Genomic DNA, 17,771 nt, shown 5'->3' with positions numbered 1-17,771 from the left:
AAATAGGAAAGGAAAATAAGTTGGAAGATCCTAAGAAAATATGGCAACTACCAACAAAAACCATTTCTTCTGAGAGAGCTAAGACAAAAAATATTATATTGATGAAATATAAAAAGCCAGATGTGATGATACACCAACAAATATTACCATAATGCTCCAAAATTAAACTTTAATATTATTTTAAAAAAACAGACACTAGACAATATTTAAATTTCTTTTATCATGAATAATATATAGATTTTTTACATCATATCATTTAAACCCTAAATGAGAAACTAGAATATCTAAACTATACCATGCCAATATCCTAGTTTCCAAACTAAGTACCAGAAAGAAATATCTAACGTAATTTTTTGAAATGTAATAATCAATTTGATGAAAATTTACCTTGCCCAGAGCGGCTTTGGCGAGAGTCTACACTTGACTGTCTTCGATCCGGTGGTTCCTCGCTCCCTCCATCTGCATAAAATTAAAAAGAGCATAAGCAAATAGATAATGAGATTGACATAACAGTGTCTCTAACATTATCTACATATTAAAACTACTATATCAATCATTTATTTCCATTTCCTATAATCTGGATCATTAAAATATTTGAAGATTTTTCTTATATAAACCAATGGTTCTTACCCTTATTTTTGTGGGTTTCCACTCCCTTCTAGAAGTATTAAGAAAGTGTAGGTGTTTTCTCCTCCCCCATACATATACAATCTACTTTGCATATAATGAAGGAAGGTTATCAACTCAAAAGTTCATTCACAAAATTCCAATTAAGAAGACCTGATTTAAAGCAATCTTTTAAATTAATTGCAGCTGCTTTTTCTGTCGAAAGTACAGTACATCAAATAATCCCTAGGACTGTTTTACTATAATAAGAATTACATGTGTATGTTTTATAAGAGATAATCAATAAACCTATAAAAGAGATCACTAAAAGATAAAAACCAACTAAATCTTGAGTTTATTTTACCGTAATTTTAAAAATTATATACAAACAAATCCATTTCATTATATACATCTTTTTTTAAGAAATAAGCAATACAGTATATTCCCTCACACACTTTAAGAAAAGCTAAAACAAATTTAACGTTATATACAAATAATTCCCTCAATTTTATTACATAGAAACAGAAAAATTATGCATCATAAATAAATTAATGAAAATAGGCACAGTAAAATAGAAATTAATACACTGAGTATGTAAAGTATAAAAAATGAAACTAAACCAGGCAAAATCTTTAACATAGTGGTCTATACACCTATAAATTTGTTATCGGTTTAATCAGATTAAAAATGCATTAAGGCATCAACAGTTTCCTTTGTTATTTCTTTCATACAACCACTTGTCTTATTTTTAACTTGACAAAGAAAAGGGGTAGTAGCTGTTAAGCAGGTTTAATAAAGACGATTCTTGTTCTGTCATCTACTTATGCTATGGTTTATTCTTTGTAAGAGAGCTCGTGTATTAACATTTATTGCTTTTTAAACAGAGGGCTGTTTTTAAATTCATTATTGATATAAAGCTTACTTTTAAGTATATTTATTATATGTGAGGTCTACTAATTCATGTATATGTATCAATCATTCTTTATTTTGTAAAGGGCTGTTAAACTAGCAAGTCCAACAGCATTTAATCAATCGATTCCAAATATATGACGATAATACAAAATAGTAAGTACATTGGCAGGAAATATTCATAACTCTTAGTCCACAGTAATCTAATAAAACACTTCACTAATTTAATTAGTCAGATTTTTAAAATAACTTATCACATAGAAAGATATTCAAAGTGATAGGCAACCAAATCTTTTCTTGCAGTATGAAAATACTTTTAAAATACAAATCAGTTTAAATATTATTTTAGTTCTGCTGTTACTATATAAGTTACTACATTTGAATAAAAACAAACATGTTGACAAAATAAGATGCTATCTGAAACACAAATATGAGAAATTTTCCTTTGACATTATTGAAAAAATTAAAGCAAAAATAAACTCAAGAATTATCATCTCTGAATGGGTGATCTGCCTTTGTTGAAATTAAAACTTAATTTCTTTAATTTATAACCATTTAAAGGAAATGTGACTGTTTAGAATCCTCCTTAGCTGTATTTCAAATTCTAAGTAAAAAATTCTATAAATTATGTGGATTCTTTTCAACAAGGCTCAGTATTTCAACTGGGCCAATTCAAATCATTCAGTTTTAAACCCTCCAGGATTCCTTCCACCTCATTCTTTTGTGAATATTCAGTATGTCCAAAAATCTGAGTTTTTTTCTTTCTATAATGTATTTAAGAACAGAGAGAAAGGCAGTCAACAATTACTACATACTATCTGCCAGGTATTTCATATAGTTCATCAAAGCCCTATGAAGTAAAGAGCTATTTCACAGATGAGGACACTGAAACTCATGGTGACTAACTGAAATCCAATGACAAGATCAGTAAAAGTGAAACTGGATTTTTACCCAAGCCTATTTGACTCAATACATCGCTCTGATACTAATTTCTACCTAAATTAATTAAATATTTGAGTTCAATTTATGTTCCCATTTTATTTTCTCAAAAAATTATGTTAAAAAAGCAATAATGAGTAACTATAGCAATTCCTCCTTTACAGAATAGAGGTTTTCTAACAAAGTAGGTTATGAGGACTTAATCTTACAATATAATCTGCCTATCTGCTTCCAATATAAATCCAAAGATACATTCTCTAAAGAAAAAAATGCTTTTCCCAAAAGCCAAGTTTGGTCTATCTATTCGTTCTACTAAAAGAGAGCTTCTTTTGACAATGAACTAGCCAAAACCAAAATAAAGTACCTCAGTAGGAATTCTGGTACACTGCCAACCCTATAACCCTCCCTCCTCCCAGGTCTATATTACAGCTCCTTTATTTTTTCTTTCTTTTAAAAAAGACTTATGACTTAAAAAAAAAAAAAAAGAATTTTTATTCTCAGTGGGTTGTCCTTTTTTTTTTTGAGACAGAGTCTTGCTCTGTCGCCCAAGCTGGAGTGCAATGGTGTGATCTCGGCTCACTGCAACCTCCACCTCCTGGGTTCAAGCAATTTTCCAGCCTCAGCCACCAGAGTAGCTGACATTACAGGTGCATGCCACCACAACTGGCTAATTTTTTGAATCTTTAATAGAGATGGGAGTTTCACCATGTTGGTCAGGCTGGTCTTGAACTCCTGATCTCATGATCCACCCACCTCGGCCTCCCAAAGTACTGGGATTACAGGCGTGAGTCACCACGCCCAGCTTATTACTGATCCTTTCTAGGGAATACCATTATTTAAGGAATTCTAGGGCTAGGCAAAATGATCATCGCCTGTAATCCCAGCACTTTGCAAGGTGGGAGGATCGCGTTGAGACCAAAAATTCGAGGTTACAATGAGCTATGATTGTACCACTGAGCTTCAAATGGATGAGAGGGAGAGACATTGTCTCTTTAAAAAAAAAACAAAAACAAAAACAAAAACCATCTACTATTAAGAAAATTTAGCACATGACATTCTGTATACCCATGCTTGAGTAACTAAAGTCCCTCTCACGCATCTGTTCCTTTCATCTCTATGAGAGCAATTACTGCAAGCTTAGGTATATATGCTTTACTAGGAATTCAAGAAAAAAGCTGCTCTAACAAGAACAAAAATGAGTAAAACTAGTTCTTTCTAAATGCTTACAGTGTGAAAATATGCTACATTTTCTTTTTAGTGATAAGATTAATGCTCATTACACTGATATATAAATTACTCTTATCAACTCAACTACTTGAGATGGAAACATTTTTAACTCACCTATAGTCAGGCACAATGTTAGCCTGCATGTGCTGTCACAGAAATTACATTGTGAGAAATAAGAACCCTGACCTACCTGGTTAATGTTTTTAAAAAAATCTTTAAACACATTTACCTAGAATAATTTGCATTTTAAAAGACAGCCTTATAGTAGTGTAGAGACTACAGTGGTTGTTTTCGATACTGGATGAACAAACACATGTGGTTCTGTTCTAATAAAACTTTATTTATAGACAAAATTTTAATTTCATGTAATTTAAATGTCACAAAATATTTTTTTCAGCCATTTACAAATATAAAAACCATTCTTAAATTATAGGCCCTACAAAAACTAGGAGTGACCTAGATAGGGCCAGTGGGAAATTACCCCTGATCTAAAGGCAGGGACATTAGTTTGGAAGGCTAATTAGAGCAATCTCTGTGAAAACGAATGAATTGAATGACTTGAGAGTGAGGCCAGGAAGGATGAGAAGGCAGCTCTGCAAATGATGTCTAATCTACCCTAGGGGCCATTGAAAGTTTAATGGCCCCATGGGCTCAAGGACTCTTTTCTTGGCTTTCTCTAAGTGATCCTTTGGAAAGTAAAATGTAAAATTCTCCAAAACCACCCCAAAGAAATGGAATACCTGACTGCTTAATCATATGTTAAATCTCAGTCTTCTCTGTGACCAAGAAAGGCTCTCTGGAGGTGACTAAAAGTGCACAATGCACTGAGAAAGGAATTTTTTCCCCTTAAGTAAAGTTTATGGTTCTTAACTCTAAATAAACATTGTTGAAAAACACAGTATCTAGATATGTTGTTAACATTTCCTATTTTCATGAAAAACTAATGTATATATCATTTTACAGTCTAAATTTGATACTTGGGTTTGAAACCAAAATTAGATTTTGAATATTAAAATCCATTTATAAAAACTTCTGTAACAAGTATTTTACATAAACACTTCATGAGAGTTAATAAGGAAATAAAAGCAGCCCACCAAAAATTTCTGTTGGTAACCTATTTCTCCAAATGCAGAATGAAAATACGGCATGTCAAAAAAGACAGACCCAGGCAGAATAGAAGAAAGCAACAGTCCTCTGTAGATGACCTACTCCTTTTATTTAATTTGTAATCATTTATAAAAGTTTTCATGAAAAAAGCAAAATGGAACCCAGTAATCACTAAGACACCTGAGACAGACATCACTAAGTTATTAGAGGAGATATGAAATAATATGCCTGTAAATGAAATACGAAAATAAGGAACTTCTTAGAATGTTTAATTTGCACTCTACTTTTGGATTTTAAGGTAACAAGAAAATGTGTGGGAATACATACTCATGTACATACAAATGCACAAAAAGTCAGTATGTGGCATAATAAGACCCAAGTTTTAGTTCCATACCTTCCATTTTTAGATGAGTTTCTCTGAGTCTCAGTGTTTTTATCTGTAAAACTGAGATCAAAGTAACATCATCCTCTGAAGGTTGTTATGAGGTTCAAACGAGCTAATATATGTGATAGCACTTTGTAGTCTCTAAATTGGTAATTTTTAACCAGGAGCAAAACAGGGACTTCTAGGAACATTTTTGGTTGTTACAATTAGAAGACTGCTACTCATTTCTAAAGGCAGAGGCTAGGGATGCTGCTAAATATTCTAGAATTCACAGGACTGCCTACCACAACAAAGAATTATCAGACCTCAAATTTCAATAGTGCCAATAGCTGAGAAACATGTTCATAACATAAATGTTCATAAAAATCATAATTATATACAAGTAAGTTACTTATTGTGAATAAATTTCAAATATACGGAAAATACAGTGAAAAATATAACTCACGCTAATACAGCAACTATCAAACTTTACCAAATCTTAAGATTTCCCATTACATCACTTTGTTTTAAACTAAAACACTACCCGTTATACACAGCTAATATTTTCATTATACAGTTCTCCAATACAATTTCCTTTCCTCCACCGCTCCCCAAATTAACCACTATCCTATTTTAATACGTAAAATCATGTGCATGTTTTTGTATTTTTATTACATATGTATGCCTCCACAAATGTTTATATTGCACAAGTAGAATGATACTATGTCATCCAGCAATGTGCCATTTTACTTAACATTTACGTTTTGAAATTTATCTGTGTGGACATTCACTTTAACTCTAGAAAGGTATTCCACTGTATGAATGTATCAGTTGTATCTATTCTCTCAATAATGAAGATTTAGCTTCTGAATTTATAATACTTTCAAGTCCGCAATGAACCATTTCCTGCAGCACATGTCTAATCTGCTTGTATATAAGCTCCTTGTGCACATGTTGAAGATACAGAAGTGAAACTACTAAATCACAAAAACTCTAGAACAGCAACCAAATTTCTGCCAAAAACAGTTGCGTTTATTTTTATTTCCACAAAAAGTGAATGTTCCCATTTCCTCACAATCTCATGAATACTCCTACAGTCTTTTTCATTTTTGCTAAAGAATGTGAACTGGTATCTGATTCTTGTTTAATGTGTCTTTCTCTCATTAATAATGAAGCTGAGCATGTGTTTCACTGGCCATTTGGTGTATGTATATTCTTGTTTATATCCTCTGCCTATTTTTGCCACAACTTTCTGATCTGTATGTTTTCTGATGAGAAATCTACAGTCATTCAAACTGTTGTTCCCCTCTAGGTAATGTGTTATTTCTCTCGGGCTGCTTTCAAGATTTTTTCTTTATCTTTAGTTTTCAGCAGATTGATCATATAGTGACTGAATGTGAATTTCTTTGTGTTTATCCTGTTAAGGATTCAGTCAGCTTCTTGAATCTGTAATTGTGCTATTTGCCAAATTTGATAAATTTTCAGCAATAGGTTCTTCAAATATTATTTTAACACCACAGTTTTCCTTCTCTTCTTCTGGAACTCCAGTGGCATGAATCTAGACCTTTTGTTATTATCCTACAGATCCCTGTGGTTTTATCCCCCGCCCCCAACTTTTCTCTCTGTTGTTTAGATTTGGATAATTTCTATGGATCTGTCTTCAAGTTCACTGACTCCTTCTGCAGTCACATCCATTATGCTACTTAACCCATCAAGTTTGTTTCTTGTTTGGGTCTTTATATTTAATATTTCTAAAATTTTCATTAGGTTCTCCTTTATATCTCCTATTTCTTAAGACTTTTCATTTTTCCATTCATTTCAAGAAGGTTCACATGATTGCTTACTGGAGCATTTAAAAATTGTTTCCCATTGGAAATATATTTATTTTTAATAAAATAGGGTGTTTATTTAATTTCATATGTGAGAGAGAAAAATTTAAGACTTTTCAGGCTGAAATATATTACACTTCAGAGGAGAGGCACCAACTGTTCTAATAACAATAAATGGTTTCTTTTTATTATTTTACATAGAGAAGCATTTTTATAACAGTCGCATTAAATTCTTTGTCAGATAATTCCAGTATCTTGGTCATCTCTTGGAGCTGGTATCTATTGTCTTTTCCCTTGAATAATTGGTATGTTTCTAGTTCTTTGTGTATCAATTTCATATGTAATTTGTATGTCAATCCTTGTATGTAATTTTGGTTGTATCTAGACATTCTGAATGTTTTGAGTTAGGAAACTCCAAGGCTTCTTTAATACAACCGGAAATGTTAGTTACATTTTCCAAAGCCTTTGCTATTCATATCTGTACTGCCTGTGTACCCCAAAGTGGTCATTCAGGATGCTGGGTAGTGATGTGTTAGTTCAGTTTAGAGTCCATGGCATGACAATTAGGGCCAAATTCACACCCGTGAAGCTCAGGAGTGAGTCCAGGAGCTCATAAAAACTTAATGTGGTTGACTTTGAGGTGCCCCTCACTGCAATCTTTTCAGACTTTCTAGTTCCCTAAGACTCCTCTTTTGGTACCCTGACAAAACCTGGGGCTATAGTAACCTTGCTCCGCCATGTATTTCATGAGTGTATGTGTGTCTGGAGCACAGTGGTAGGAAGACAGAAAAAAAAGCTTTCATTAATAATCTAAAGAATGTAGCCTTGTAGCATAGTTTGAAGTCGGTAGTGTGATGCCTCCCGTTTTGTTCTTTTTCCTTAGAATTGACTTGGCTATGCGGGCCCTCTTTTGATTCCATATGATGTTTAAGGTGGTTTTTTCCAGTTCTGTGAAGAAGGTCACTGGTAGCTTGATGGGGATAGCGTTGAATCTGTAAATTACTTCGGGCAGTATGGCCATTTTCACGATATTGGTTCTTCCTAACCATGAACATGGAATGTTTCTCCATCTGTTTGTATCCTCTCTTATTTCATTGAGCAGTGGCTTGTAGTTCTCCTTGAAAAGGTCCTTTATGTTCATTGTTAGTTGTACTCCTAAGTATTTTATTCTCTGAGTAGCAATTGTGAATGGCAGTTCATTCTTGATTTGGCTCTCTTTAAGTCTGTTATTGGTGTATAGGAATGCTTGTGATTTTTGCACATTGATTTTGTATCCTGAGACTTTGCTGAAGGAGATTTTGGGCTGAGACGATGGGGTCTTCTAGATATACAATCACGTCATCTGCAAATAGAGACAATTTGACTTCCTCCTTTCCTATTTGAATACTCTTTATTTCTTTTTCTTGCCTGATGGCTCTAGCTAGAACTTCCAATACTATATTGAATAGGAGTGGTGAGAGAGAGCATCCTTTTCTAGTGCCAGATTTCAAAGGGAATGCTTCCAGTTTTTGCCCATTCAGTATGATATTGGCTGTTGGTTTGTTGTAAATAGCTTTTATTATTTTGAGATATGTTCCGTCAACTACAAGGCTACAGTAATCAAAACAGCATGGTACTGGTACCAAAACAGAGATATAGACCAATAGAACAGAACAGAGGCCTCGGAGGCGACACCACACATCTACAACCATCTGATCTTTGACAAACCTGACAAAAACAAGCAATGGGGAAAGGATTCCCTGTTTAATAAATGGTGTTGGGAAAACTGGCTAGCCATGTGCAGAAAGCAGAAACTGGACCCCTTCCTGAAACCTTATACTAAAATTAACTCTAGATGCATTAAAGACTTAAACATAAGACCTAATACCATACAAACCCTAGAAGAAAATCTAGGCAAAACCATTCAGCACATAGGCGTAGGCAAGGACTTCATGACCAAAACACCAAAAGCATTGGCAACAAAAGCCAAAACAGACAAATGGGACCTAATCAAACTCCACAGCTTCTGCACAACAAAAGAAATGTCATTAGAGTGAATCAGCAACCAACAGAATGGGGAAAAAATTTTGCAGTCTACCCATCTGACAAAGGGCTGATATCCAGAATCTACAAAGAACTAAAACAGATTTACAAGAAAAAAAACAAACAAGCCCATTCAAAAGTGGGCAAAGGATATGAACAGACACTTTACGAAAGCAGACACACACAAGGCCAACAAACGTATGAAAAAATGCTCATCATCACTGGTCATTAGAGAAATGCAAATCAAGACTACATTGAGATACCATCTCACGCCAGTTAGAATGGTGATCATTAAAATATCTGGAGACAAGAGACGCTGGAGAGGATGTGGAGAAATAAGAACACTTTTACACTGCTGGTAGGAATGTAAATTAGTTCAACCATTGTGGAAGACAATGTGGTGATTCCTCAAGGACCTAGAAAGAGAAATTCCATTTGACCCAGCAATCCCATTACTGGGTATATATCCAAAGGATTATAAATCATTCTACTATAAAGACACATGCGCATGAATGTTCACTGCAGCACTGTTTACAATACCAAAGACCTGGAACCAACTCAAATGCCCATCGATGATAGACTGGACAGGGAAAATGTGGCACATATACACCATGGAATATTACGCAGCCATCAAAAACGATGAGTTTGTGTCCTTTGTAGGGACATGGATGAACCTGGAAACCATCATTCTCAGCAAACTGACACAAGAACAGAAAATCAAACACCACATGTTCTCACTCATAGGCGGGTGTTGAACAATAAGAACACATGGACACAGGGAGGGGAGCTTCACACACTGGGGTCTGTCGGGGGGAAACAGGGGAGGGACAACGAGGAGTGGGGAGTTGGGGAGAGAGAGCAGGGGAGAAATGCCAGATACAGGTGATGGGGAGGAAGGCAGCAAATCATACTGCCATGTGTGTACCTATGCAACAATCTTGCATGTTCTTCACATGTACCCCAAAACCTAAAATGCCATTTAAAAAAAAGAAAAAATAATAATCTAAAGAATGGTCCCACAATTCTTGGGACTATAGCTCTACCAGAGAGAATGGTTCTTCTTTCTCAGCATTTTGACTTATGTGAATTCTTGATGTTACTACTAAGGTAGGGGGCTGGGCAGCAGAAAACAACACAACAGGAAAGGGGAGTGAGCATTTGCATACTCTGAGTCTTAAGAGTTCTTTTCTCATTCCTCAAAACATATCTAGATGGCTTCCACTGTAGATATCTCTTTCTGTGCCCTGGTGCCCACTCGCAGCTTCTGAACTACATTGTAAACCTAGCCTCCATGTCTACCCCAGTGCCAGGTGAGCCCCTACAGCTTCAGGTTCCAGGCTGGACCCTGCAGCCCTTCTCCAGATCTGCCCTACCAGCAAGCTGGCCCCACATACCCAGGGCTCCAGACCTGTCTCATTGCCAGGCCAGCCCGAGGGCCCTGATGCTATAGGCAGGGTGCCAACTACTCAGACTCCAGGCCAGTCACAGGCTCCACACTGGCCCCAGAACCAGGCCAGCTCTCAAAGTACCAAGCTTCGGACCCACCCTTTGCCAGGCTAGCATCTGTGGCCCCAGGATCCAGGCCCGACTCTGAGGGCCAAGTCTCCAGTTGATCCAGGCCGGACCCAAGAGACCCTGACACCAGGACACATCTTGCAGGCCCAGGCTCCAGGACCAAGGCTTGCCTCACAGACAACAAGCAGGAGGATTGCTTGAGCTTGGGAGGTCAAGACTGCAGTGAGCCATGATCACACCACTGGGTGAATGAGACAGGGTCTTGCTCTGTCACACACTGCACACCAGCCTGGACAAGAGAGACAGACGCTGTCTCGAAAAAAGAAAAAACCTTCTGCACAGCAAAGAAAACAATCAACAGAGCGAAGATAAAATATCTGCAAACCATACATATAAGAAGCTAGTATTAAAAATATACAAGGAATTCAAACAATTCAATAGCAAGAGAACAAATTATCTTATTTAAAAATTGGCAAATAACCTGAATAGACATTTTTGAAAGAAGACACATAAAGAGCCAACAGGTATATAGAAACATGCCCAACAGCACTAACCATCAGGGAAATGCAGACTAAAACCACAATAAGCTACCACCTCATACATAATAAAGCAAAAGATAAATGTCACTAAGGATGTGGAGAAAATGAACTTGTACACTGTTGTAGTAATATAAAATTAGTACAGCGATTATAGAAAATAGTATGGAAGTTCCTTAAAAATTTAAAAATAGAAGTACCATGTGGCCCAAGAATTCCCACTTTTGGGTATATATCTAAAGGAAATTAAATCAGTATGCAAAGAGATACCTGCCTTCTCTCGCATGTTCATTGCAACACTGTTCACAATAGCCAAGATATGTAATCAACTTAAGTGTTCATCAACCGATGAATGACTAAAGAAAATGTAGTGAATGTGCGGGTGAATACAGTAAACATATAAACACACAATGTAATATTATTCAGTCTTAAGAAAGAAAGAAATCCTGTCATTTGCAACAACATGGATGAACCAGGAGGACATCATGCTATTTAAACTAACTCAAGCACAAAAAGACAAATATCCATTGTCTCACTTACATGTGGAACCTTAAAAAGTCAAAATAACTAAAACTGAGTAAAACAGTCATTGCTAGGAGGTTGGAGAGGGTGGAGGTGTGCAGGAAAAAATGGAGAAATGCTGCTCAAAGGGTAATGAGTTTAGCTGAATAGGAGAAGGTGCTGGACATCTATTGTACCGAATGGTGACTACTGTAAATAATAGTGCACTGCATATCTCTTAAAATTGCTATGAGTATAGATCTTAAATATTCTCAGCAAGAAGCAAAAAAACAGTTTGAGATGATAGGTTAATTAGCTTGATTTAATCCTTTCACAATACATATATATATAGTATATATATCAAAACATCACATTGTACATTATACATACTTTTATTTTTAAATTATGCCTTAATATACAATAAACAGTATATAAAGATTTTCTAATAGATTATCCAGAAACAATAAAATCCACAATAATAATTTTTGTATTCCAACCACTTGAAAAGATATATATTTAAAAATATGGAAATATATGAAAGGAAAAATTTAAAAGGGCTCTAACAGGAGTTTTTCATTGAATAGGAAAGGCATTCATGTATTAATATTAGATCATGCTTAAGAGATTAAGAAATACTTTGAAAGTAATTCTGAGAGTTTCCATAATGAAATGATTGTATAATTTTTTTTTTTAATTTTTTAAATCTTTTGAGACAGAGTGTTGCTCTGTCACCTACAATGGAGTACAGTGGTGTGAAAATGGCTCATTGCAGCTTTGACCTCCTGGGCTCAAGTGATCCTCTCACTTCAGCCTCCTGAGTAGCTGGGACCACAGGTGCACCAGGACACCTGGCTAATCTTTTTTTTTTTTTTTTTTTATAATTTTTGTAGAGAACATGGTCTCACTATGTGGCTCAGGCTGGTCTCAAAACTCCTTGGGCTCAAGTGATCCTCTTGCCTCAGCCTCCCAAAGTGCTAGGAGTACAGACATCAGCCACTATGGCCCCAATAGTTTTTTATTACGGAGACTATAATTCTTATACTTCCCAAATTAAATGAAACCAAATTAATTTTTTCATTCTATTAGACTTTCTTTCAGTTAATTATATGACTGATTCATGTCGTTTTACAGTGATAACATTAACAACCATTATGTAGAACCTGTCTATACATATATTGAAGATTACATACTCAGTAGATGTCCTGCATCTTTAAAAGCTCAGAATATAGATAAAAGTCCACAGATTTTAAACTTGTCAGACACTGATAGAAGACATCTTAGTTAAGAACTCTGGGCCATCAAAAAATTATAAAAAGAATTGTGAAAAAGTAGTGGCAATGGAATAATTTTGGGATCTTCCAAAATTCCAACGTAAGTATCATCAAAGCAATCAGACAGTAAAACAACTAACCAGGAACAAGAATTACAATACTGCGTAACAAGGTGTGATATTGTAAGAGATATATCTATATACCTATGTAAATATATACATACATATGTCTTAGTTCCAGTTCCTGACACAGGTCTCTTAATCCTTTGGAATTTCCTGGGTGATGAGAGTGTCTTTTGTTCTAATGAGTTAATTCTTGGTGGGCTCCTGGATGGGGGCTGGTCACCAGAAAGACCAAGCCATGATCAGAAGCTAGGAACTTTCAGCCCATGATCCCCCACCCTCCAGGAAGAAAAGAAGGGCTAGATATCTAGTTAACAGTCCAACATGCCTATGTAATGAAACCTCCATAAAAATTCCTGAACTACAAAAGTTTGGGGAACTTCTGGGTTGCTGAATATGTGAACAGTGGTGTGTCCCTAGGGGACATGGGAGCTCCAGGCTCTTTATCAATTCCCTGACTTAAGCATCTCTATTATCTGGTTATTCCTGAGTCATATTGTTTCATAATAAACAGCTAAATATGTGAAAAGTATTTCCCTGAGTTCTATGAGACATTCTAGCAAATGTTCAAACCTGAGGAAGGGGTTGTGGAGACCCCCAATTTTTCTGCCTGTCAGAAATACTAGAAACTCAGACTTGGCAACTAGCATCTGAAGTGGCTGTCAGGTTTGTGTGATTTGACTTTAACTCTAGGTAGCCAGAACTGAATTGAATTATAGGACATCTGATTGGTATCTTCAGAGAAGTGAAGAATTGTTTGGAGGGGGAAAAAAGTGTCCCCACACATCTGGTCACAGAAGTGTTCTGCGTGAAGAGTATAGTAGAATACTACTGTTGGATTTTCCTCTGTACACAAGGTATCCTTGCAAACCCTAAAATATAAATGGGTAGAGCTAAGAACAAACAAAACAGCTAGAGACCTGAAACTTAACGAGCATCCACGCGAAACAAAATGGGTGGGGAAGATGAGGGGGTTCGGGAGCAACAGGGTGTATGAGACCACAAAACTGGCAATCACTAGAATGCAACTCACTGGAAAATACAAAGAGTTCATTTGATAACAGCAGTTGACAATAAAAGGTGTGTGCCCACTCTAAGAGCAAATGAGTACATGGGACCTGCAGCAGAAAGTTCAGAAGAGGCTGCGCCAGTTTAGCCAATGTGTACTCTTGAAACTGATCTGCCAAGCTAGGGCTCCATGCTAAAATTAAACTGCTAGAAATGGAATAAAAATTCAGCAGAATAGGGACAAAAGGGACAAAGAAAAGAGAAGGTCTAAATCAAAGTACAGGAGGGAACAGGGCCAGAAGGCAAGCTGCAATGTTTTTTTAACACTTTACAAAAAAACAACAAAAGAAGAAACTGTGAAGTCAGAAAAGGTTATCGTGACATGTCTCCTTTTACACACTTAGGAAAATTCATCTTAAATAAAAATGATCAACAGGAAAATATCAAGGTCAAATTCCAAAGACAGGAAAGAAAATAAAGAGAATAAAAAGTATCATAGTACCTCCACTTCCAATCAAAGTATACCAAAAAGGCTTATTCAAAAAAAATTAAAACTGTAACATACAATTCAAAACTGTATTGTGTAATTTCAAAAAGTGCTAAAAATTGTTAAGAAAATTACATAACACATTAAAGAGCAATACAAATCAGAATCAGAAAAACTCAGAAATGAAGAGATAGAAATCAGCAAAGAATTATAAATAAAATTCATTTCAGTAATGAAGACTAAACTAGAAGAAACACAAGATCAAACAAACATAACAAAATGACCTTAAAAGAAACAGGTTAAAGCGGGGAAAACTCTTAACAAATAAAGAAAGAAGGGATTAAAAAGGATTTGCAGGAACGTGACAAATACTGAAGAAAGGCAAAGATGGTCCAGCATGCAGATAAACAAGAATCTCTAAAGAAAACCAAAGTGAGAGAACAGAAAAACTATCAAGATCCCTTTCCAGAAAAAAATATCTGCATGTACATGTGTATTTTATATATGTATATATTTGTGTGTATGTGTGTGTGTATACATATATACACACACACACACACACACACACACACACACACACACACTGGTTATATATGTATTTATATTAATGTGTGTATATACAGATATACGCATATATACATGGAAAGATAAACACAAACACATATATTTGAAACCATATATTTCAAGAGTACCCTGTATACTTGACATTATCAACTTAGATCAATGCACTAAATTCCACTAAAATTACAGGACTTTAAAGGGTGGGGGTCCTTTGAGTATTTAAGCAAAACTATTATGTAATCTCTTTTTGTTTTTGTTTTTGTTTTTGAGACGGAGTTTCACTCTTGTCACCTAGGCTGGAGTGCAATGGCATGGCATGATCTCAGCTCACTGAAACTTCCACCTCCTGGATTCAAGCAATTCTCCTGTCTCAGCCTCCCAGTAGCTGGGATTACAGAAGCCAGCCACCACACCTGGCTAAGTTTTGTATTTTTAATAGAGACGAGGTTTCACCATGTTGGTCAAGCTGGTCTCGAATTTCTGACCACAGGTGATCCGCCCACCTCAGCCTCCCAAAGTGCTGGGATTACAGGCATGAGCCACCATGCCTGGCCACAATCTTTTAAGTTTTAATTAAATTTATTTATTTTGAGACAGGATCTTGCTACACTGTTCACCCTGGTCTCAAACTCCTGGGCTCAAGAAGAGCCACCACCTCCCACGTAGCTGGGACTGTAGGCACACGCCATCACACCCTGTTTCCATAACGTGATTTATAAAGAAAAACAAACAGAATAAAATGGAACAAGATATTTAAAATACAAAAAGCATCTGAGCTAAAGATTTTACATTCAGTAAAACTTACCTTTAAGTATAAGGGGTAAAGACAAACTGCTATCAACATGTAAAAACTCAGCGTATACTGTTCTCATTAGTTCTTCCTAGTTCCACTAGAAAAAGAACTTTAAGCCACCAAAGTAACTAGAGAAAGACATCAAAACAAGGACTAGTGGTAGGATTAAACATACAGTTATTTCCAGAATTAAGATTAAACGAGGACTTTTAAAGAGAGAGATTGTAGTATATAATCACTAAGATCTGACAATACAGTACAACCATCAATGAATGGAGGAAGAATAGAGACAGCATGAACAACAAAAAAAATTAACTGATTTCAGTAATTGGTGGTGGTAATATTCTCAGACCACTCTATATATAAGGGGGAGAAAGCAAGTAATTATGGGACACACTAATTCTATCTTCCTTTATGAACCAGAATTCTCAGTGTTGAAGAAAGGAACTGTGAACGTAGTACAGAAGTGCAGTAAAAATTCTGTAATACTGAATCTATATTGGAAACATTAATACAATCTTATAAATCACAGGTACATCCTAACTGTCCACTGAAAACGCCTACAAACAGACTGATGCAGTAGCAGTGAACATCTCTAGTGCTCAGGTTGTGATCTTGAAATGCCATTCTTCGTTAAAAGAAACCCAGACTTCTTAAAGAACTAGCTAGTCTGAAAAGGAAATGTACTAGACAAACCTGGAACATCTGACATAGCCAATAGTAAGGAAACTGTCAAGACTATTCTCAACTATGTCATGTCAAAAAGGTTACTGAAGAGACTCTCAATGGCCAGGAGATCATAAAATGCTTAAAGAAAACAAAAACTAAACAAAACAAGACAAAACACTAACTGGTCACATTCTGAAGCTGAAAGGAAACCAAATATCTTGAAAAATGGGAAATGAAAAAAAATCAAGCATTGATCCTGCCTTATCTACATTACTAGTAGCCAGAGGATACATAAAAGGGATCCCCATAAAAATTATTTCCAATAACAAGCAGGACACAAAAGATGGAATTAGAAATCACCATTGTGCAACTTGCAATGAATTAATAGCTATATAGGCATTGGGGATCAGTGGCTAAAAACATCAAAAGAGAGTAAAAACAAGTGATGACAGGAACACAACTACAGCTTTGCCAAAGTTACCAAAGCTGAATCTGGTCAAACTTCTGAATACAGCTGTCAATTTTCAGGAAGACCAAAGTACAGAAGAAAATGTTTAATTGTTCCTGAGTACCTATTCAACAAAATCCAGCCACTGATCTTCAAGAAAAAAAAGAAAAGGCCAAAATGTTGAGTTGTGTCTGAGTACACAAACAACAAAATTCAGACTGAAGGAAATTCCACAGTTCAAATGATCCAGATCTCTTTAACAGATTTTTTAAAAACACTGAAAATTATTTAATTCTCAAAGAAATCAAAGAGATGCTACAAACAAAGGAAAAACATCCCAGGATCACGGATCAGAAAAATCAATTATCATTAAAATAGTAATACTGCTCAAAGCAATTTACAGATTCAGTGCTATTCCTATCAAACTACCAATGACATTCGTCACAGAACTAGAAAAAAAAATTTTAATTCATATGAAACCCATAAAGAGCCCAAATAGCCAAGGCAAATCCTAAGCAAAAATATCAAAGGCATCATATTACCTGACTTCAAACTATACTACAGCGCTACATTAACTGAAACAGCATGCAAAATCAGTCACAAAAATGGATACAAAAACAGACACACAGACCAATAGAAGAGAATAGAGAATCCAGAAATAAGGCCACACACCTACAACCATCTGATGTTCAACAAAGCTGACAAAAACAAGCAATGGGGAAAAGGATGCCCTATTCAATAATTGGTGCTGGGGTAACTGACTAGCCATATGCAGAAGACTGAAACTGGACCCCTTACTTACACCATATACAAAAATCAATTCAAGATGAGTAAAGACTTAAATGTAAAATCCAAAA

The 17,771-nt window shown here is 35.6% G+C and overlaps 1 protein-coding gene across 8 annotated transcripts in view; it reads right to left on the bottom strand.

Annotated features, from left to right (window-relative positions):
- Positions 1 to 17,771, bottom strand: part of TANC2 (tetratricopeptide repeat, ankyrin repeat and coiled-coil containing 2) — a 442,578-nt gene that overhangs the window by 319,651 nt on the left and 105,156 nt on the right. For all 8 annotated transcript variants that reach the window (XM_010330283.3, XM_010330284.3, XM_010330285.3 and 5 more), the window contains one exon: positions 388 to 459. In XM_010330283.3, coding sequence (XP_010328585.1) covers positions 388 to 459 — 72 coding nt within the window. The remainder of the gene's footprint in view (positions 1 to 387; positions 460 to 17,771) is intronic.

Source organism: Saimiri boliviensis, chromosome 17, assembly GCF_048565385.1.
Source record: "Saimiri boliviensis isolate mSaiBol1 chromosome 17, mSaiBol1.pri, whole genome shotgun sequence".
Taxonomy (NCBI): domain Eukaryota; kingdom Metazoa; phylum Chordata; class Mammalia; order Primates; family Cebidae; genus Saimiri; species Saimiri boliviensis.
This window is presented reverse-complemented; position numbering and strand designations above follow the sequence as displayed.